The sequence below is a fragment of the Nuphar pumila genome, chromosome 1, assembly GCF_984573655.1.
Source record: "Nuphar pumila chromosome 1, dmNupPumi1.hap1.1, whole genome shotgun sequence".
Classification (NCBI taxonomy): Eukaryota; Viridiplantae; Streptophyta; class Magnoliopsida; order Nymphaeales; family Nymphaeaceae; genus Nuphar; species Nuphar pumila.
In genome coordinates, this window is record NC_143249.1 from 1,575,928 (window position 1) to 1,600,276 (window position 24,349).

Consider the following 24,349-nt stretch of genomic DNA (forward strand, 5'->3'; position numbering starts at 1 on the left):
AGTATACGGCGGGCTTGGGTAGGAAAATAGGCACATGACTCGAACAATCTAGTGCCAAACCACAACCAACCGAATCCGGTAAGAACTAGGTCAGGTTGTCAGTAGGTCAGCTTTAGAACTTGGCTCATTGGGCACAAATAGTTAGTGGGTCGGGTTGGGTCAGGCCGTGCTGGCCCGAAGCCCGTGGCAATGGCATGATAGAGAATGACGATGGGCGTAGTGCAATATGTATCAATAAGTTCCAACCAGTTTTGGAAGAAAGACAAGACTAATATGATAATTGTAAAGAAATGAAACATCCTATTCTATTCCTATAGTAATAGAATATAAGAACAAACCTGCTCACATCCTAGCTATCTAATAAATCTGAAGCCTCAAGCTCTTAAGACTCTAATCCGTTCCAAATGTAGGGCTTCAACTTTTGCCCATTCACTGTGAAAGTGTCTTGAGTGCACAGATTTATCAGAGTAACTGCACCATGCAACAATACTCGATGTACTGCGTATGACCCATCCCATCTAGTCTAGAGTTTCCTTGGGAAAGGATGTAATCGAGAATTGAAGAGCCACACTCTCTACTCTACCCTTGCCCTTGCTCAAACACTTTTTTAATGATGTGTTTGTCATAAAATGCCTTAGTTCGAGCCTTATAGATCTCCAAACTCTCATATTCATCGTTCCTTAGCTCCTCTAACTCAATCAATTGTAAACGCCTCTCTTTGCCAGCTTGCGACATATCAAAATTAAACCTTTTGATTGCCCAATAGGCTTTATGCTCCAACTCAACAGGGAGGTAGCATGCTTTCCCAAAGACTAGTCGATAGAGTGACATGCCGATAGGAGTCTTGAAGGTAGTTTTGTAAGCCCACAATGCATCATCGAGGCATTGAAACCAAACCTTTCGATAAGATCAAACTTTCTTCTCCAATATGTGCTTGATCTCTTTATTTGAAACCTCAACACACTACAAGAAAAATGTTATTTAGCGACAAAAATTTACGACGGATTAGCTAGAGAAAACTAACCGTCCTTAAAATTGAAATTAGATACAGAATTTGCGATGAAAAAATTTTGTCGCAAATTTACGACAGATTAGCGACAGAAGAATTTTATCTCACACTCTGTCGCTACTTCACGATGGATGAGCGACACCATTTTTTTTTGTCGCTACTCCATCGCAAATTTGCGACAGCATTTACGACAGAATTTGGTGGTTCTTAAATCCGTCGCTAAATTTCTCGTAAAACCCTAGTGTGAGTCCCTTTTCTTTTCCTTTTCTGTTTCATTCATCTCTTTCTCTCGCCCCGTTGCTCGCCCTCCCTTCCCTCCCTTCCGGTGATCGCCTCTCTCTCCGACGACCTCCTCCCTTCCCTTCTCCCCGTTCTAGCGACCGACTCTCTCTCTGGCCACAACGACTGATGCCCATCCCCTCCTAGGTACACTCTTTTCCCTCTTCTTCTTTTGTTGCCGGAAGGCCGGCAGGATGTCGTCGACCCCCTATCACGCCTCTCCCTTCTCCTCCTCTCTCACGTCTTTTGGTTCTTCTCCCCCTCTTCCCTCTCTTTGTTGTCTCAACGGGAGGCTAATGACCTCTGTCGTGCCCTCCCTCTTCCTCCCCCCCCCCCCTCCCTTTTTTGTTGGCTCATCAGGAGGCCCACGGCCCCTGTGGCACCCTCCCTCACTCCTCTATCTTGTTGGGCTCGTCGGGAGGTCAGCAGAAGGCCGATGACCTCCTACCGCACCCTGCCTTTCCCTCTGTTATATCGCTGGGAGGTCGGCAGGAGGTCGACGGCCCCTTACCACGCCCTCTCGCTCCCTCTGTTATGTCATTGGGAGGCCGGCAGCTTCTGTAGTGCCCTCCCACTCCCTCTGTGCCCGTCGGAGGGTCGGCAGGTGGCCGACCGCCGCCCCCCCCCCCCCCCCCTGTCGTCTCCCTCTCTTTATTGTGGTTTGTCGGATAGTCGGCAGGGAGCCGACGGCACCCTTTCCCTTCTGTTGGTTGTCGGAGGGCCGATGGGAGGTCGACAGTCCCCCTATCGTGCCTTCCTCCCTCTCTTTGTGTGCGGGAAGGGTCTGGCAGGTGGCCCTGTGCCGCCCCTCTCCCTCTCCTTTGGGCCCTCTCTGCTCTCTGTTGTCTCTCTGTTTTGATGGGGTTGGGCTCGACCAGGTAGCCGAGCCCACCTCCCTCTCGGTCGAGGTTGGGATCAAGCTCAGCTTGGCAACTAACCCACGTCAGTGACCTTGTCGTCCTCCTGTTTCAGTAGCCTCGCTCCACAGCCGACCCACGGTCGTATATAAATGTGCTTTGTAGGTGCGTAGCTTAGCTAACTGCACGATGCTTAGTGTTAAGCATCGCATGCGGCTAAAAATGCAATGCAAAAAGAAATAAGAAAAAAATGCAAAGGCAATAGCATGCAAATCAGGTAAATACCCGTGGTAAGTAAGTGATGCAAGCACATCACAGGTTATTTATTTTCTTGGATGCAACATTTTTCTGTTCACACACTCACTTAGTTGTAGATATCTAGGACTGCTTTAATGGAGTTTGGAGATCATGCTGAGTATGATTTTAATGTATAAAAATAGAAGTGCTCTTATTTTTGGAGTTCGAATTCCATGTTAGTCATGATACTAGTTAGCGAGATATTGGAGAATGTTTGCTGCAGGTACATGTTTGACATTGTTTTGATATGAATGTATTGCAATGCTTGATGTAACTGTATCCATGCTTGCATGAAGTTATTTTTAATTTGATTATGCCTTTCATGTGAAATTATATCATGAAAACATGCTTCAAATGAATGTATCGTGTTATGGATGGGTTTGCACATAAAAATGAATGATAAGTTATCAATGCTTCAAATATGCTTCAAATGAATCGTTTTGCACATTAAAATATTAAGTTATCAATGCATGCATCATAGTTCTTGTGATTGAATGATATATATATATATATATATATATATATCAGTAACATCCGTGCCCAAAATGACTGCAAACCGTGAATGGATGTATCGTAGGATAGTTGACAATGAGGTATCGCTTGAATATATGGATGGTGTTGACAGTTTTATTGAATTTGCAATGGCAAGTATCAGTACAGTGGATCCCACAGGTCGGATCAGGTGCTCCTGCACGATGTGTAAGAACAATCAATTTGTAGAAACCTCATGGCGTTAGACATCACCTATACAGGAAGGGTTTTGTGAGTGAATATCATAATTAGACGCTTTATGGTGAAGAATTTTGAAATAATTTTGGCGCACGAGTGGATGTGGTGCACGATAATCCATATGTGAATTTGATATTTGATCTCGTAGGATCAAAACTGGGTTCTGCTATGGGTCCTAGTGATGTACCAACTGGGGTAGAAGAAGAAGCAACAAACGATGTAGTCGGTAGATTTTATGATTTACTTAGAGATGCTGATGAGCCACTTTGGAATGGTTGCGAGAGTCACACTATCTTGTTTGCAGTTCTTAAACTAATGAATTTGAAGTCCGAGTATAATTTGAGTCAATCATGTTTTGACCGTCTGTGCTCTACTGTGAAGAGTATGTTGCCCAAAGATGAGAAATTGCCACAAAATTTTTATCGTGCAAAGGTTATGGTTAACACTTTAGGTATGGGGTATCAAAAGATAGATGATTGTCCAAATCACTGCATGTTGTATTTCAAAGATCAAGAAAATAGCAGATCATATTCGTCTTGTGGGCATCTTCGCTTCAAGCTAAAGACAAGAGGCAATGGTAGCACGAGGTCAAAAGAAGTGTCATACAAGCCACTCTGCTACTTTCCTCTCACCCCTAGATTGCAACGATTGTATATGTCTTCGAGGATAGCTAAACACATGAGATGTCATGCAAATAAAATTTGACATGATGAAGACAAGATCACGCATCATGTTGACGCGAAAACTTGAAAGCACTTTGATCGTACTCATCAGACCTTAGCAATGGAACTGAGAAATGTTAGGCTGGGTTTATGTACAGATGGATTAATCTATTTGGGGGTAGATCGACTTCATACTCATGTTGGTCAGTATTTGTCATCCCATACAACCTTCCTTCAAGGTTGTGTATGAAGCATCAAAATCTTTTCTTGCCTCTATTGATCTCGGGTCCGACCTCTCCGGGCTAAAATCTTGATGTATATTTACGGTCATTGATTGATGAACTGAAAATACTGTGGGATGACGGTGTTCTCATGTATGATACCCATAAAAAACAAAACTTCAATATGAAAGTTATTGTTCTATGGACAATCAAGGACTTTCATGCATACAGTATGTTATCTAGTTGGAGCACACATGGGAGGTTAGCATGTTCGTACTGCATGGAGGATAAAAAATCTTTTAAATTGACGCATGGAAGGATGTCGTGCGAGTTTGATTGTCACCGTCGATTTCTACCCAGCGACCATCCGTTCTGCCGACAAAAGAATGTGTTTCGAGTAGGCACAACTGAAATAGAAGGTTCACCTACAAGGTTGTCTGATATAGAGATTTTAAGTCGATTGCGATACTTTCCATATAGACTGACAGATGCCCATAGTCCAAAGTTATTCCTTAGATTTGGAAAGTATCACAATTGGACAAAGAAATCTATAAGAAATATTCTTTAAAAGGCTTGCCATTGGGACCAACCGGGGTTATCCTAAAATCTACTAACTAGAAAAAAAAAATTGGTCTAGTAACCATCATTGCATACATCAAGTTTTCCACTACTTAAGCATATGTCACATTAAATTTTTCTTATCTTTCTTTTGGACAATCATGTTTACTTAATTTAGTACCCTTAACAATCAAATTTGTTTCTGCTTTGTAATTTTTCATTGTATATCTTTTAAGAATTGAGTCAGGATATTTTTCTTGACTTAGACATATCTTATATGTTTGTTCTTTAATAATTTGAATGCCTAATACATAAGATGCATTTCCTATATCTTTCATCTTAAAATAAGTACTTAACCAAGACTTGGTTTCATTAATTATATCGATATCATTTTCGACTAACAAGATATTGTCTACATAAAGAGATAAGATGGTAAATTTACTTTCACTATTCAAAATGTATATATAGTGGTCATAGTTATTTATTTTGTACCCAAATTATAATATTACATTATGAAAAGTTATGTATCATAAATGTGAAGATTGTTTAAGGCCATATAAGGATTTTTTCAACTTATATACCTTGTTTTTTTGTCCCTGAATTATAAATCCTTCATGTTGATGCATGTAAATGGTTTCTTTCAATTCTCCATGTAGAAAAGCAGTCTTCACATCTATCTAGATAAGTTCTAAATCAAAATGTATCAGTAATGGAAATAAATTTTTTATTAAAGCAAATCTTGCAAGAGAAGAAAATGTATATGAATAGTCAATTCTTCCTATTTGAGAAAATTCTTCAGCTACTAACTTAGCATTGTATTTGTCAATGGATTTGTCTAATGTGAATTTCTTTTTAAATATCCATTTACATCCTATCGCCTTTCTATCTAATGGTAAGTTCATCAATTACCAGACATTGTTCTTTTCGATGGATTTTGTCTTATCATTCATGACTTCTATTCATTTTTCTTATTCAAAGGAGTTTATAGCTTCTGAATAACTCAATGTACCATCTATTGAATCAATGGATAAACATTTATCTATTGCCTTAGCGAGATAAACATAGTAATCATCTAAATAATTTGTAGGAGCTCTAGACCTTTTTTGACCACTGAACATGGGTTGTGTTGGGTTCTCAGTGGTGACTTCTAATTCATTAGATGTTGATGCATTTGATGGTTTAGTAAACTTAATAGGCGGTTCAGGTTCATCTGACACTACAAAAAATCTTTTATATCTGATGGAGTTTCAAATTCTTTAAGATCCTCTAAAAAGATATCTCTACTTTCTATTAATCCTTTATCTTTATGGTAAAACCTATAGCTTTTCATCTAATACTTTTGTCATCTAATTTGTTTCTTAAGTGCTTAAGTACATGTACATAGGTCACACAACCCCATACTTTAAATCTAGATACGGTTGTCTACCGGTCCATAACTCATATGAGGTTACTTCTAAGGCTTTGGTTGAAATCTTATTAAGAATATACATGATTGTATTAAGTGCTTCAGCCGCAAAAGTTTTTGAAAGTGAGGTGTAAGCCATCATAGACCGGGTTATGTTTAAAAGTGTTCTATCTTTTAGCAACACTATTTTGTTGAGGAGTGTAAGACATTGTTGTTTGTCTTTAGATTTCATGATGAATACAAAAACCTTTAAATTCATTTGAGTTATATTCGCCTCCTCTATCAATTTTTAATATTTTAATGTTTCTACCTAGTAAGTTTTCAACTTCCTTTTTGTATTCAATGAACTTGTCTAAAGCTTTTGATTTTCTAGATATAAACATATCTGAACCTAGAAAATCAATCTATGAAGGTGATGAAATATTTCATTCCTCTATGTTTTTCAATATTAAAAGGTTCACATATATTCGAGTGTATGATGCTAAGCAATTCAGCTGTTCTTTGAAATTTCGGAAAAGGTTGTCTACACATTTATCCTAAAAGGCATGATACACTTACCAAGTTAGAAAGAAAAAACATTTTGATTAATCTCAACATTTTGTTTTTCTTTATATATCCTAATCTAAGATGCCATTTATACGAATCAATTGTTAGAGCACACTTAATTAATATAAGAGGAAGATGTAGATGATTTATAATTAATGAGGTCAGCCATAAAAAGTCCAGATGCAAAGGTTCTAGTACAGGCCCATGCTTTTCAATGGTTACTCTTTCTGATAAAAAGTGCACATCATAGCCCTTTTTCACCATAACAAGCACAGAGAAAATATTATGCCTTATCAAGGGTACATAAAACACATCAAATAATACGACATCGATGCATTAGCAGTGGGGAGTTTATAAGTTTCAATACCTATTACATGGCAATAGGTATTGTTACCCATATACATTGTGTTCCCCAGGGTTAGAATCTTTCATGTCAATCATTCAATTCTTAGAAGATATGTTTTGTAGATCCCAAGTCAATCCACCATCCTTCAACATCTTCATCAGCAATAAGGCATTTTGTGACAACACAAGATATTTTCTTTTTGATGTACCTTCATGATTAGTTTGATCATGTTGATATGGACAGTTGGCTTTAAAATGTCTCGACTTTCCACATTTGAATCAATTTTCATTCATGATAGGTAGCTGTTGAGGTTTATGGGTTTTGAATAATTGTGTTCTGGGCCTATGATTGTTATATTTGTTATTTTGGAACTTCTCATGAGAGGATTTTTGGAATTTTCTCTTATTTTTATTGTGTGGTTTGCGACTAAATTCTACTGAATCGCGAGCCATGAAAAGTTCTGGATTCTCTCTTCATGTGTTCTTGTTCCAATGCTGCCATGACAAGAAAATGGCAGTTTCAAGGTGTTTGCGTACCATGGGGCTACTCACCTGGCTAAGGGTTGTCTGTGATTGTCAGAGGCTTCCCGGAGATCCCATGTTTGAATCCTCGCAACTAAGGCCTTAATGCTAAAAGTGAAGGGGTGCACTTGATGTTCCTTTTGTACTGTTGACGAAATAATTTTTATGTTTTTTTTTTTTTGAAAGGCAGACCCCACAACTATACCATTGGGTTTTGAACCTGCAACGTCCCAACACAAGGTGACGTGCACTAGCTGATCCTACCAGAACAGGAGGTCTTTCAAAACCTTGAAGTTGTGAAGCACAAGTTTTTCATCCCAATACTTTTCACTTTGGCTAAACATTTAGATTCAGTTAATACACCAAAAGATGAAATGACATTGTTTCTAGAGTTGATTGAAATCTGTCTAACTATGTACTACGGCCCCTATGCATTAAAGCTGATTGGTTTAAGATGTAGAATCATCCGGTAGAACAAAAAGACCTCGTGTTCTCTACATGTCTTAGAACCAAGAAGTAACAAATGATTGAAAGCAACGTAAAAATTATTTCAACCAATTAGCTTGCAAATGTCTTTAATACTTATGGCTTGGTTTATCTTAGTCTAAAAAAAAAACCATATGGATTTGTTTAACTCCTGAGATGTTATAGAGGATGTTTCTAATATTGCTTTATATTCTATTATGGCGTACGCTCTAGAATCTAGATTTTAGATAAACTCCTATTCATATCTATTTTGAGCCTCCATAATTCAAAATGAAAGACTAGATCAAAATTTTATCTCAAAATTCATATGCCTCAGGTATCTAAGTAGAGTAATTCTTGGTGTAGGATGAAATAAGAGCATGCTACCACTCATTGACTACCAATTTGACTCATGTTTGTTTTAACTGATTTTCTCACGCTACAAGGATGAGGGTTAATGATGGCAGCAACTCCTTAACGGCAAAAAAAAAACATGCCTCTATTGATTGCACAATAACGTTGAGAGTTTTGTTCTTCTTGCTAAATGATAGGTAATAGCAGTGACATAAATATTGTGCCGTTATTACTTTACTATGGTCATGAATCGCGTCGTTATTGCTTAATCAGTACCAGGGAGTTAGATCGGGCTTTGTCCTTGAAAACATCTCGCCATTAAAGTCAGAACTACCTTTGGATATTGTGGTTAAAGATATGTTTATAATGGTGAGATTATCTTAATGTTAAATATTATCATTAAAACACTTTATTGCCTATATTAAACAGGAAGAAGATCTTGCTATATAGATTAATAACTGTGAGCTCTAAATCTCGCCATTATAGGGTTGTACTTTATAACGGCGATAATTATGTCATCGAATCATATTTAAAAAGGGCCTGACGAGCTTTTCTAATATTTTCCTCTCTCTTTCTCTGATCTCGCCAAACCACCGTTGCTTTTATGTTCTTTTTCTCTCTTATCTCTCTTGAGTCTCCTGGCCTTCTTCTTCAGCCCTTCTTTGTTTGAGCCCGAGCCTCCGTTGCAACCTTGTCGGAGATCATCCCCACCACCAGTATGCCTCTTTGCTTCTCTCTACTTCTTCTCCGCACCACAATCTTAACTCAACGATATATGTGTTTCTGGTTTTTGGTTTTTTTAGGGTTTATTGGTATTAACTTGTCCACAGTCAATAGAATGGACATCTATCATAAGCCATATAACACAACAAATTTTTGATATTTTTCTCAATTTATTCATTTTTTTTATAAATGAATTTAAATTTTGACTTTATATTGAAACCTTGCAAATTACAATTTTATTCAATAATAAGTACATAAAAGTTAAATATCATATTTTTATATAAATAAAAATCTCATTATCACATCTAACATTTATAAAAATCATGTATTTATATTTATACATCATTCAAAAATTATCTCATCAATATTTTGTGATTTAAAATGTCAAGGTACTAGTTAAAATTTAATGGCATAAAAAAATTTATAGTTAAAAATATTTAAAGGTTGACAAATTTTTCACTCTTCGAGTTAACACATGACCATATTATTAAAAATTACAAATAAAATAAAATAATAAAAAATGTTATTTTACTGAAAATGATAATACGTTGAGTTTTTTCTCATGGCAAAATCTTTAGTAAAAAATATTTGACAAAAGATTTAACAAAATTTTGTGTGCATAAAATTATTTGCAGTTACCCTTCAATGAGTTATCTTGTTAAGTCGTTAAAGGATTTTATGTGTCTATGTACGTCAATGACTTAGATATTCTAAGTGACCCGGTTCTTACGTCATAAAGAAAAAAACACTACGATGTAGAGACAGTTCCACCTTAAGAGGCAGTGCCTCTGGTGCTGCTATAAAGCCAAACTTCCTGGATTTGGGGATTTAGTTTTCTGCAGTACTGAAATTTCAAAAAGCTAGGAAGTTGTGGATATTATTTTTGCTGGCCAATGTGAAGGTACACTACTCTTCAAACATTTAACAATATCAACTATAAGCAGTTTTATATAGTGACCATGGGTGTATATATATATATATATATATATATATATATAGTTCTGAGCAATAGTCTCTTTCTGGGGACAAATCACAGCATCGCCCACGCTTGGTCCCCTTGTTGTTGTCTGGCCCAGTGACAAGAATGCTCCACTTGCTATATATATATATATATATATATATATATATATATATATAGAGAGAGAGAGAGAGAGAGAGAGAGAGAGATGGGCGTAACAGTGGACACACACTGCAATCAACGGTGCACTGCATGTCCGACGAGTTGTTCGACACTACACACGCATTCTCCCTCTCTTATATATATATATATATAGCAAAGATAGCCCATCGACTCATACGACTCTGAACTAAATTAGTGAGATTGCAAAAGAATGAAAATGTAGATGAAAGAGAGGTGTGCCTGAATGGATGATCCTATTCTGAATGTAGTTCTCCAAGTGTAGATCAGACCAAGTAACGGCAATCCGGATGAATGGATCATGGTAATGTCTGGAAGGCCTACAATTAATATGGTTTTGCATATAGGGAAGTTTATGGAACTAAAAAAAGGAAATGTGCTGCATGGATGTCACATGCTGGGCTATGAATCTATTAAATGCTTCTCATTTTTTATACCTTAAGTATCCACTTACATCTTCTTGGCAGGTTGTACTTTGAGGGCCATTGGATGAAACGTTAACGTTTTATACGTCTGGTGGGACAAACATAGGGAGCAGTGTCGGTGGTCCATGCATTAGATTTTCAGAAATTTTAACCTCAATTTACACAATGCTTTGGGTAGGGACCAATGGTGAATTACCCAAAACTTTCAAAGTTCGGAAAGGGCGACTCTAAACTCAGACTTGACTCAGCAGTCCTGTAAACTATAACCTCCAAAACGGCTCGGTGCAACGAGCCATGCATGTGTCTATTGAACTGGGCTCTTTTTTTTGACAAGGAAAAACCTTGCAAATCGGAGATTGAGTTCGAACCTGGTATGTCCGTCATGCAGATCAACTCCAAGCTCGATCCAGCTCAAAAGGTCCAAATCATGTAAATGGATCTAAGTTAGGCCGATCCAGATCCTTTACTTAAGCTCCAGATGATGCAAAACACTCGCTCTTGGGCATCCCCTATAGAAACCTCCATGGGAGATGTGTGGGCCCCCACCTAGTTGGCGTGACCCAAGGGCCATTAAGCCCTTTCAAGAAAGATATGTAGACCTTTGGGCTCTCTCATTAATGAGTCTTAGAAGCCCAAGTATAGCTATTGTGAGTTGGGCCCTCATAAGTGACTAATTGGGGAGGTATTTTTTAAGTTGAGAATTAGGTAGTACATATATAAGTGTTATTCTTTTATTGTATTTTGATTTATGAAATGCTTTTATGAGAGCTCTCTTGGCTTATAAAAGGGGCTCATTTTTAATTTGTGATACATGAAATTGGAAATAAACTTCTCTCTCAAAATTCTCTCTCTCTCATCTATCTAATTAACGTCTTGTGCACGTCTCTCTCTTCTTCATTACCCCAAAGAATCCCTACCCTTGACTCATTCACTCTTCTCTAAAGGCCCTTATCTTCATCATCATAAGGTGGTTCAGACCTTCTTTGGGTCTGGATTTTTTCAAGTGCCAAGTAGGACCATTTCTACTTGGTGTTCGATGGACTACATCAACAACGTGGAATACTCGACCCAATTCAGTCATGTACAAGGAACCTTGGCCAACCCCGGATGTCTTAGAGCCTTCCTTATCCTTAGGATACTCTTCTTAAAATGTGTAAGTCATTGAAACCCTTTTTCTAAGCCCCTCTTAAGCCTTAATATCTCCTAAACCCCAATCTGTTCAGAATCTATTTTTTGATAAGCAAAATTTTTATCCGACTTGCAAAAGTGGCTCAACACTAATCATTAGTCATTTAGACTTGAAATTTGGACCCAAACACACTTAGGATGTTTATATCGGACCCTTCAAAAATAAAAATTTTATCATATCTCTGTACAAAGATATTGATTTTACAATCTGGCTATGTTTTACTCAAACCCAGTCCAACTTTCAGAAAATTCAATCTTGACCAGCAACTTGTAAAAATCATCTAATCATGAAATTTGACATGTTCATTTTATAAGGTGTCAAAAATCATCTCCTAATTTTTGGAATTTTTCTGTTACACTAATTTAGCGTACCAAAATTTTTATTGAACCCTATCAGAACAAACCTACTATGTTACCCGAATTGACTTTTTGACTTGACCTTGAACCTAACCTAGTCTACCTAAACCATTAAACATAACCCAAGCCCACCAGAACACATCATAGTGGTATCAAATCAATGTTCCTATGACTCCTAGAAAACCCCAAAACCAAACCTCTAAGTTGACCCTTAAAACCTTCAACAAATTCACGAAAGACACTAACTCCAAACTTGGAGGTGTCGAATCCAGAATGACCACCTTAGAGACTAACATAGTCAACCATACCCAAATGGTACAGAAACTCCACACCACCATTCAAGATGCCATCCAACTCCAGAATAACAGTGAAGGTGGAGGTAGCAACAATCACGTGGAGCATGAGGATCATGACAAAGAAGAAATGCACAATTCCATCCCTGTTATACACCCAAGAGATTTTGGATTCGGGTCAGGAACTTCCAACCTTGGCGTCTATCTACCGCGATCCATGAAGATTTTTTTCATATTTTTTTGAAAAAAAGACCCTTATAATTGCTTGTACAAAACAAAATAATATTATGTAAACCATGAAATCTCTTATGAAAGTATATTAGGATGCACCGTTGCAAACCTTGAATGTGAAGCAATCGGGTGTCGTTGGCATGAGTAACATTATGGAATACCATATTGGATAGAGTTCAAAAGAGAACTCTTGAAAAGGTTTAGACCCTCTCCATATACCAATCATAATGTAAAGATAAAAAATTTAAGATAAAAAAGGTCCATTCAATAATATCAAGTTGAGTTCAAGGACCTTAGAACGATGTGTGATGATTGGTTGGAACCCGCCTTGATATGCTCAATCATGGGTGGTCTCAAAGATGAGATTTAAATTGAGCTTATGACTCTAGACCTCGATACGTTAGAAAAGTGCTTTATGAAAGCATGAATCATGGAAGAAAGATAAAAGAAGTCCAGCCATATAAGGAGGCCTACTTAACCCCTTGATGGGTTAGGATCTTGCACCCAAGCCAAAGGAGAGGGTGCTAAAAATAAATTCGGACCCTATCAAGATCGAGTTTGTTAGTAGATCCTAAATGATAGATCAGCACAACAAGAGAATGTGCTATAATTGTAATAAAAAGTGGAGTCCATGGCATAGAAGCAAAGCTCTCAAAATATATGTGGTTTGTGAAAGCAAAGATGAGACAAGTAAGGATGAATAAGTTCACAGTTCATTCCGACTTTGGACTAATCGAATGAGGAAATAAATCAAGGCCATGAAATCTCTTTGCATGCCCTCTCTAGAGTTTCTATCCCCAACTCTATGTGTGTGAAGGGGGGATTATGTCAGCTACAAGTACAGGTGTTGATTGACACCAGATTTACCCACAACTTTATGAGGGAGGATCAAGTACCAAGCTTTAGATGTGATGTAAAGGAACAATCTATTTTTGAGGTTGTAGTAGGAGATGAAAAGTGACTTCAGTGTGTGAGCGTGTGCTCAAATGCAGATCTCAAGATACAAAGATCAAAGTTTAATGTTTACCTTTATGTGTTTCCAATAAAAAAGGTTGATGTGGTCCTAGAGATGAGTTGACTTTGATCCCTAAGAGGGTTCCATTAGAACTTTAGCAAGATGAATATGAGTTTCGAAAAGGGTGAAAGAAGTTTGTACCTCAAAGCTCATATGCCTAAGGGAAGTGACAAGATAGGCTCGGAGGAGACTCTTAAAATTTTTAGAGCAACTCATGTAGCCTTATTGTGCATGATGCAAACATTCGAGCATGCAAAAAATGAAGAAGAGTTAAAGGTCCCGTTTGAACTCAAAGAAGTTTTGACGAAGTTTGAGGATGTATTCATGGAACCGACCTCCCTACCCCAGAACAGTCCCAAGATCATCATATCACCCTAATTTTGGGCATGAGACCCATGAACATTAGACCATACAAGTATGCTTACTCACAAAAGAATGAAAATAAAAGATTGATCCAGAAAATGATCGATAGTGGGATAATTCAACCAAGTTCCAACCCATACTCCTCATTGGTCTTGTTGGTGGGAAAGAAGGATCATACTTGGTGGTTTTGTATCGATTACCGCATTCTCAATGCAGTAACCTTGAAAGATAAACACTCTATACTAGTCATAAATGAGTTATTAGACGAATTACGTGGGGCACAAGTGTTCACAAAGATCGATCTAAGAGCCGAATGTAACTAAATTCGAATGGTGGAAGAGTATATACTGAAAATAGAGTTTAGGACTTATAATGGCCAATTTGAGTTTCTAGTGATGTTTTTTGAATTGGCAAATGCCCCAACTACCTTTCAAAGATTAATAAACGATGTTTTCCAACAATGCTTAGCAAGTTTGCCCCTGTATTCTTCAATGACATACTTGTTTATAGTCGCACATGTGAGGAACACCAGGAGCATGTTAGAGTCATCCTATGAACCCTAAAGGAACATCAATTCGTAGTAAAATGAACCAAGTGCAACTTTGGATAATCTTATGGGTCCTACTTTGGGCACATTGTAGATGAAAATGACATAAGTGCATACCCAGAAAAGATTGAAGCCATTATCTCTGGGCTTAAACCCGCTTTTATCAAGGACTTGAGAAGGTTCCTTGGTCCTACTAGATACTATAGGAGGTTTGTCCAGATATATGGGGTCATTGTTGTCCCATTGATCCTAATGTTGAAGAAGAATGTCTCTTCATGAACAAACAGAGCCACACTTGCCTTCGAGAAGCTCAAGCAAGCTATGTGCAAAACCCTGATTCTTGCCCTTTTTGACTTCTCAAAGGAATTCATAGTGGAAACCAATGTATGTGATATCAGTATTGGAGCGGTGTTGATGCAAGAGGGCCACCCCTTGACTTTCTTTGATAAGAGTTTCGCCAATAGAGCTAAGGCGCTATCAATATATGAGCAAGAGATGCACGCAATCATCATATCCTTCGAAAAGTAGAGGCCCTACCTCCTTGGTCAGCACTTCATGGTTTGCACCAACCACAAAAGCTTGAAATACCTCATGAAACAATGCATCATGACTCCACTCCAGCATAAGTGGGTCGAAAAGATGATAGGATATGATCTCGAGCTCCAATATAAGAAAGGACCCCAAAAATGAATCATCGATGCTTTATCACGATGAATGAAGGAGTCAAGACCAAAAGCAAGAGGAGAAGGATTTTTGCCTAAAGGACTAGGCAAATCTTAAAGGAGAGGTGATTATGTGGATCAAGTCTCAGATGAGCCCGATCCAATCTAAAAGGTTCAAATCATGCAAATGGATCCAAACTAGACCGATATAAATATGTTACTCAAGCTCCAGATTATGCAAGCTACCTTAACTACATGGAACCCATGCATAGGAGATGCCACATCATCCATTCAGCTACCTCAGCCAGCCACCACATCAGCCAAGTGGGACCTACCCTTAGGCGTCCCTTCTAAAAGCTTCCATGGGGGATGTGTGGGCCCCACCTAGTTGGCACAACTCAATGGCCATTAAGCCCTTTCAAGAAAGACGTGTAGACACTTGAACTCTCTCCTTAACAAGCCTTGGAAGCCCAAGTGACTCTTGTGAGTTAGTCCCTCATAAGTGACTTGGAGAGGTATTACCTAAGTTGAGAATTAGATAGTACCTATATAGGTGTTATTGTTTTTATTGTGTTTTGATTTATATAGTGATTTTATGAGAGCTCACCTAGCCTATGAAAGAGACTCATTTTATATGTGTGATATCATGAAACTGGAAGTAGACTTTTCTCTAAAAATTGTCTCACTCTTTTTTTTTCTCTCTAGTTAACATCCTCCTCTATCTTTTAGATGTTTTTCTCTCTCTTCTTACCCCCAACAAGTTCCTACCCCCTGACTTGTTTATCCTTCTCAAGAGTTTTTCTCTTTATCAACATAAGGTGGTTCAAACCTTGCTTGGGTTTGGATGTGCCCAAGTAATAAGTAGGATCATTTCTACTTAGTGTTAGGTGGACTACATTAACAACGTGGAGTACTCAACCTAACACGATCATGTACGAGAAACCTTGGTCAATCCAGAATGGACCAGACTGTTTTTTTAGCCTGAGGACACTATCCCTTAAATGTGTAAGTCATTGAAACCCTTTTCTTAAGCACCTCTTAAGCCTTAACATCTTCTAGACCCCAACCTATCTAGAATTTGTTTGTAGATAAAACAAAATTTTTATCAAACTTACAAAAGTGGTATAACCCTAATTGTTAGTCTGAACCTAAACACCCTTAGGATATCTATTTGAGACCCTAAAAAAATCAAAATATTATTGTATCTCTGTATGAAGATATTCATTTTATAATTTGAGTCTGTTTTACCCAAACCCAGTCCAACTTATAGAAAATTCAATCTTGACCTGTAACTTATTCAATTTTTAATTCTCAAAATACATATCCCTGACTTGAAATTTGTCACGTTCATTCCATAAGGTGTTTAGAATCATCGCCTAACTTTTGAGATTTTTCTGACACACCAATTGAGCATACCAGATTTTTTTACAGAATCGTAAGCCCAGCTACCGTAATTTACTTTTTGAATTAACCTTGAACCTAACCTAGCCTACCTACACCTCTAAACCTAACCTAGGCCCACCAAAGTGCATAAATCTATTTGTTTTGAAAGAGATAACAGCCCGAACAGTGGATTTAGATCCTTGGTCATTCCATGACAGAGCCAGTGGATTTAGATCATTGGTCATTCCATGACAGATGATGGCTTCCACACCCTACTGGCAAAGGAGGCTGGAGCCTCAGGGCTAAGTGAACTAGGCTCTATTCATTAACGAGTCAAAGCTATATTTGGTGAGTCTACCAACATTGAAAGGGTTCCATATTTCTCAAGGATCCAAAGCACATTGAATTGCAAAGGGATCAAGAGTTTAAAAATCCCTGTGATCTTGAAAGAAGGTTTGCATTATTGAGATTCAAAGAGGCCACATGCCTCTCCCCAAAGTAACCCCACAGAGAAAGCTGCATCTGTGGATAAGAATTGGGGTAATACTGCATTATTATTCTTCAATTATTTCAATCTCCCAGTTACGTCTATTACATTCTTGGCCGCAAAGATTAAGGGTCTTTATCACATTCATAAAAAGGTTTTTGTTAAAAAAGAAAAAAAGGTTATTTACTCATGAACGGCATTGAATTTCCACTTTCCTTTACTCTGAAGTTTACAATGTTCCACATACACACACAGCCAATGTACACAGTTTTGTTGTGGACTATCAACATGAATCCGTACCACTGATATTCATCTCCAGGTTGTGTAAATCAAGAAAATTGCCCCATCGGTTTTTTTTAAATGATGTGGTTAGTGACATATTTCAGTTGATTGCAGCCTACACGTTTGTTTTCTAAGATCTTGTGAACAGATGCAACTCAACTTTGTTCAACTAACAAGGTTATTCTCGAATATTAGATACTAGTAAATCAAGTGAGCAAGAGATCATTGGATCAGGACAGCATGACAAAAGGAATTAACAGTCGGCAAGATGAGAGTGAGTTGACAAGACCAAACATGGAAAAAAGGGGGCACCTCACCACCACCACCACCACCATCTTTGGACTGGTAACACTAACAGTGACACCCAAACTGCAGACTAAAGACAGACAGGAAGTCCCCACTTAGGTATAGACCGCCACCAACCCTGACCCATTTTGAACATAAAGAAAACAAAACGAGCCAAACCCACACGAACCTATTCCACCAACAACCGCACGGGCACGGATGAAGAGGTAGTAAAAAAGATGGCAATTGCGCGCGTGCTGCATGGTCCACCACCATACTTTGAGATGACTCAGATGAGATTATGGTGCTGCTCTCTCTCTCTCTCTCTCTCTCTCTCTCTCTATATATATATATATATATATAAGAAACACTCTGATCATTGTTCTCTAAATCCCTCATTAATACTGTTAAAAAGAGAGGCCAAGAGAAGGGAGAAAATAAAAAGATGGCCTTCTGTAGCATGTAACAAGAGGGGATACAAAAGAGCTAAGCAACATAAAAAAGAAAAAAATACACTTGGAATTTTGGGGACCTTGAGAAACACCATCATTTACACCATCACCGGCAAACCGCCATAGATCGCCGGGAAACCGCCATCCATCCAGAAAAATGCGTTTGGCTCGTACCACCCGTATCACGCTCTCCAGAAAGGACGAAAAGTATTCGAAATGTAAGGAAAAAAACAAAAGGGAAAAAATAGAAAAGCAGCAGCAGCATTACGATCGCCGGAAAAATCTTCACAAGGCTAGGATTTCCGACTAAACTCTGCGGGACTCCCGACGCTTTCCACTACCGAGAGTGAGCTCCAAATCATCCAAACCGATCTCCTCCTCCCCACAATCCTCGTGTATTCTCTCTCCTTCCCACGGCTTCACCCTCCCGCACTCGAACTCGAAATCTCCACCACCAGCGGCGCTCCCACCGCTTCCACTGTCTCCACCCAACAGGGGCTTCGAGAACTGCTGGCTCTCTGGCGACCCCACGACGCTCCGGCTGCCGGAGGCCGCAGCCCACATCGCCCCGGCGGCCATCTGCTGCGCAGCAGCACCGAGCGCCCACCCCTGCTCCGCGGCGGCATTGACGAGGTTGAAGGTGGGCGACGTGGGGGCAGCTCCAGCCGGGAGCCTGATCCACCGGCCGGAGGGCGTCGAGTCGCCGGCCGTCGACACGTCCGACTCGTCGCACTCGGGGATCGACCGGAAGAGAGAGCGGCGTTTGGTAGGACTGGAAGGAGCCGACGCAGCGAAGAACGGGAAGCCGGGGAGGGGCGGAAACCCGGCAGCGGCAGCGGTGGCGGCGGCGTCCCAGTCAGGCTTGGACTTGGAGGTTGGGGAGGAGAGGGGAGGGGTGACGGGTGCGGAATTGGAGATGCGGAGAGGAGGGAGGGAGTTGGGGTTGTGGGTGAGATTCTTGAGCCAGGGGATGAGGAAGGAGGCGGTGGCGGAGGAGCGGGAGGGGCTGGGGAAGGAGGAAGAAGCTGGACTCGCGTGGTAGGAAGGGACGGGACTCGCGTTGTAGGAAGGGACGGGGCTCGGGAAGGATGACGAGGGTGGGCTCGGGTGGTAGGACGACGAGGCCGCGGGGCTAATGGTGGTCGATCCGCCGGCGGCGTCGATAGTCGACGGTGGCCTGCAACCCTGCATGGAAGAAGGAAGAAGAGGGTGAGTTAGGGTTGGGGTAGGCGAAGAAGAAGAAAAGAGGAACGGGTTGAATGAAACAAACCTTGCGATAGGTGGTGCCGTCCTCCTCGACGGTCCAACCGGCATCGACGCAGAGGGCCTTGAGGACCTCGTTGTTGTCGCAGTGCTTGGGGAGCTTGTAGTTGCCGAAGGCCCTGAGCCCAGAGTAGATCTTGGCAGCGATGGCCCTCCTCCTCCTCTCCCTCTTCTTGTTGTTCTCCCTTTCCTTCCATGTTGGAAGCCGACCTGATGACCCTCCTCCTCCTCCACCACCTGAAGTCATCTCTCTCTCTCTCTCTCTCTCTCTCTCTATAGAGTATCGTTTTTGGGAGCTGCCTAGGCTTTGGTTTGGGCGGCTTCGGGGGGGACGACGATGGTGTCTAAATTGGGTGGGAGTTGGAACGAGTGTGTGTGTGTGTGTGTGTGTGTGTGTGTGTGTGAAAGGTCACGAGGAGTACGTTTTCAGACTTTTGCCTAATTCCGGAGGCACACGCCGGACTAGGCACTACTCCCTAACGTGTGTGTTAGAGAGAGAGAGAGAGAGTGCAGGGAAGCCTAGAGAGAGAAGAAATCTGTTTAGGGGTATGGCTCCCCCGTTTCTCCCGAGTATTCAGTTCGACAGAAGGATGAACTGGGAAGAATCAGAATCAATACCTGGGGCAGTTGCGAACCCCGTGGTTACTATTGGGTAACCTGAAATGACGTAATTGTTATCGATGAAGGTGGTCTTTTACGAGTTCGTTGCAGGGCAGTATCGGTGTGTATCGGACGATACGTATCGTATCACTATAAAATCGATACGATACTTAACTGAATCGTTTATTTTTAATAAAATGTACAAATAGTTTTAAATTATTTTTTAATAGTTGTAACATGAGTAAAGTTATGAATGACACGTAATATTTTAAATTACTTTTTTAGCTGATTCAAAACGATACACTTGACTATGGGTATCAGACGATGCACCTGAATCGTTTGCCAAACAATACAGGTCCGATTCCGATACTGACAACATGGCTTGGAGGGTTAATGGTCTTCAAAATGAAAAATGGGCCCCCCACCAATTATTTGCAGCATGAAATGTCTGTTTTACCCTTGTATTTAGAGGTGTGGTCGTTGTCGAGATCTGCTTTTATCGATTTTCGAGTAGAGACTATGGGATTACGTGGCCGGGCAAAGCACCGGGCGGCTTTTCGACGTTGCCCCCTGACCGTCAGATCTTGAAACATTGACGCTCCAGATTTCTCCCGATTGCACCGGGGGCGGGGGTTGTGTTTCTTCCCTTTGTAAGGCCAACTTAAGACGAGTGGGGGGACTCGTGCGAACACGGGCTTCGGAAGAAATTGTTTGTACACCACCCTCGGTGTCATGCTTTCAAGAACGAAGCCCTCCAATAGGTTGCTGCCATTTGGAAAATGAGACAGCTTTCCAGTAAACGAAACGTGGTTACTCATGTGGTTAGCGGGGTCCTGTGTCAAGCAAGGCTCAGGATCGAATCCGGTTAGCGCATGGGGGTTTATGGATGGAGGCAGGCGGAGGCCCGTTAAGTGACCCCGTTTGTCAGTGAGGGTTTTCCTTCGTCCTAAAAAAAAATACAAAAAAAATTAATTACAAACATAGAAAATACATAAATAATTTATGAATGCTTAATTTATACATTTGGTTATAAACTTATAAAATAAGGTTAAAAAGGGCACTTATAAATCATCGTATCGTCATCATTATTGAGCAGGTTCGCTTATTTAGATTTTGAGCTCTAAGTTTTTTTTTTATGAAAATTCTACTATTTTTTGTATTTGCTTACTCGCCCTACTCCTCGATTAAGCATGTAGTTGTTGTTTAAAGGTATTTTAATAACATTTTACTAAAAATATATTTTTAAATATTAAATATCAAAAAAATAGTTTTTTATTGATTAATAATTTTAAAAATTTTGTGTCCCTTTGTCCTGTTTTTCAAAAAGAATTTCCAACTTGTGCATCCCGGTCGTACCCGTATCTTTGTTACATAGCTATTATGCCCAACAACGAGGTCGGCCTCGTTCCCGATACGTACGTGCCTGCTAGTATCACTCTCTCCAATGTGATTAACTTGGACCAGCTTCGGCAAATCAAAGCTTGGTACAGACACTCCCCCACCAAAATCTTGCATGAAAACTTCTGCATGGTTATTTTGTACCACTGCTGGCTACGTGATCATTGAAAAACAAGACTGCACCTTATTGTTTTCATTTCTTTTTATCATTTCGACAAGGTACTTGCTTTTTCATCATGATATTGATGTGAAAATGGGAACTTTTAGGACATTTAACATTGATTTTTTTTACTATAGTGATATGTTGATATGAAAGATGAGACCCCTAAATGTACGTATTTTTTGCTTTTGATAAGCATGCTAGTGTTAGGTGGGAAAAAAAAAAGCAAGCTAGTGTTAGGCAGTACTATTTCACATTGTGAGGAGCAGTGTTGGCCAATTATTCGGTGCGACGAGCAGGAAAAATAAACAAGATTTTAAATAGAATTTAAAAAATAAAAAATATACAAATAAAATTATGTGTGGTTAATTTGGGCTTCTTGTTTGGGCCACTAGATTCATGTTGTCACACTTTTTTTTTTTCATCACAAGACATTCAATGATATTTTAAGCGTTAAAAATGGTTAACAACAGTTTTTTCTTTTGCATTAAATAGCTTAGAGTGGATGCAAAATGGCTTTCCAAACATGCAAGTCAAGCTGGAGAGAGATTAATGAGAAAATGTGCTGATGTTAATTGACAGGGAGTTCAAAATGGCTTTCAGTTAAGTGGTAATACTAGTATTTGGTCATCGCATCCTAACCATCGAAACTAGCTAGAAATCGCCGCATCAACCCAATCGGGCCTCATGGATGCATTCAGCATGCAACATTTTCTACATGACACACCTCAGATCATGTTTTCTTTAACATAGAAATGTGATTGTTTTAGCTGTAAAATTTTGAGCATTTTCCTACTAATAGATCACATTAATAGTTCTGAATCTGACTGAAAATGAAAACCCAAAAAAGTATAAAAGATTATATTTCTTGTTATGACATTATCGTGACCTGTCGAAATATTAACCTTTTAATTCATCTAGAGTGACGCAATTAAATAAAAAAGGATCTTGAACCGCTAAATACCAACTTTTGGATGCTTAAGCAATGCTGAGTGTAACACTAAAATGGTCTTCCAACTGTTTGGTGCACAAACACAAGCCACAGGAAGGCTACAAATTCTGACAAGTTAAATGTACGTCCCAAGAAGAGAAACGCATAAATAGAGATCATGTGTGCGCCATGTTCTATCAAAAACAGCAAAATAATATTTATTTTTTAGTTTGTGAAGTACTGCAGAATATCTAACGTCTGATTGATCCGTGACATTGAGATTGAAAGCTGACTCCTTGCAACTAAAATATTGTTTTTTTATCCGCATACTACGTACATTCTTCTTTTGTGGAGCACGGATTCCTTGTTTCATCAGAACCATGATATAAAATATTTTTCTCTATTCTATCGAGTACTCTCTCAATTCCATGAATCAAAGGCCCCGATAGATAAATGAGAAATCACTTGTGTCGATGAGTTGAAACTCAATCCATCATTGTAATATTGAATAAGGTAGTCCAACACCATAAAGTGCAGCATGTGATATTTCAAGAATAGTTTTGAACACAAAGTACAGCTAAAGATTTGATTCGTTAATTCCTTACCATAATACGAAAGAGTTAAGGAATTTTGGTACTTGATCAATCACATTAGATTTTACTTAAAAAAACCGCTAAGCATCGTTAGACTCGAAAGATGCCGCAACTATTATTCAAGGTCTTAAAGAGAATATCCATGTCAGTTGTTTCTTGGCCAGAATCCATGTATGGCCGTAGCCGTAATGTTCTTTTGATCAGAAAAAAATGATGCAACCAAGACCAAAAACCCTAAGTTTGGTTCCACAGATCAAGTTGCTGATTTCTAGGTATGAAAAAAATAAGAGCACAAACAGGAAACTCGCGCCACACAAAAAGGATTTATGTGGTTCGGTCTAACGAGACCTACTTAAGGTGTAAGGGACAATCTCCCTCTCTCTCATTGAGAGGAGACGGTGATTTGATCTTTCATTAATATTGCTCTCAATTACAAGTTTTCTAAAACATGCCCAACGATTTTTTTTTATATTTACACGAAGAAACCACCCCATAAACAAAGGCCTAGCCATGCTGGCTCTCTCCATGTGCCATACTTATAGTCTAACATCCTTTCTAAATGGGAAGCATTGTTAACCTAGACTCCTAAGGTGAGCATCATTATCTTTATCAACTTCTTTTGTATGCAAGTCTTGCATGCACATGACATTTCTATTCAATGTCCCTTGAGACGCAAGATTTATCCTGCAAAATCAAACACAGAAAGGTGTGCGAGTGCAAGTGCTCGATGTTCTCCTCAGTCGATCGACGCCCATGATGAGCCCAAGCCTTAAGTCGACGATAAGCAAGACCCTATACCACGTAAACCTTATGTGAAATTTGGGTATGCTAATAGCTATGAATCTCTCATCATTTTCATGGCAGTCTACCCCCTTATATAATGGAAGAAAGAGGCAGTTACGTGAATGTGATCTCTCTCCACATTCATGTAACTTCATAGCCACTAACTCCCCATTATGTGGCTCACTAAGTGGCTCGTTAATGGTGTCAAACCGGGTCACCCAATAAGTTGGACCCAGATTCGTTATGTTCAACATTCTTTTACTTGACCTATTGACACCAAAAGTGCACTAAATCGAAGTTTATACCATTATTTTGATTTAATTCTTCATGTGGGTTCACATGCTACCCTTTATCACAAGAATCAATCATATGAGTTATGGAGATGAACACTCCTCTATGAAATGTCATATTTCTATGTATTATACCATAATTCACCTTCAGTGCTTTAGCATGTTGAAATTACTTTTATTAATAGGTTGGTCTCTTACCTATTATATTGGTTCTTTAATATTATTATTTTGTTATTCTCTCTAACCCATAT

General features: G+C 39.3%; 1 protein-coding gene across 1 annotated transcript; it reads right to left on the reverse strand.

Moving 5' to 3' along the window:
• Window positions 1-18,007: 18,007 nt before the first annotated feature.
• On the reverse strand, window positions 18,008-19,938 carry LOC149847647 (protein BZR1 homolog 1-like). The gene is made up of 2 exons (XM_090009028.1): window positions 19,351-19,938; window positions 18,008-19,265 (listed from the first exon to the last, which is right to left on the reverse strand). The coding sequence occupies exons 1-2, from the start codon at window positions 19,588-19,590 to the stop codon at window positions 18,387-18,389; spliced, it is 1,119 nt and encodes a 372-aa protein (XP_089865154.1). The 5' UTR covers window positions 19,591-19,938; the 3' UTR covers window positions 18,008-18,386.
• Window positions 19,939-24,349: the final 4,411 nt, after the last annotated feature.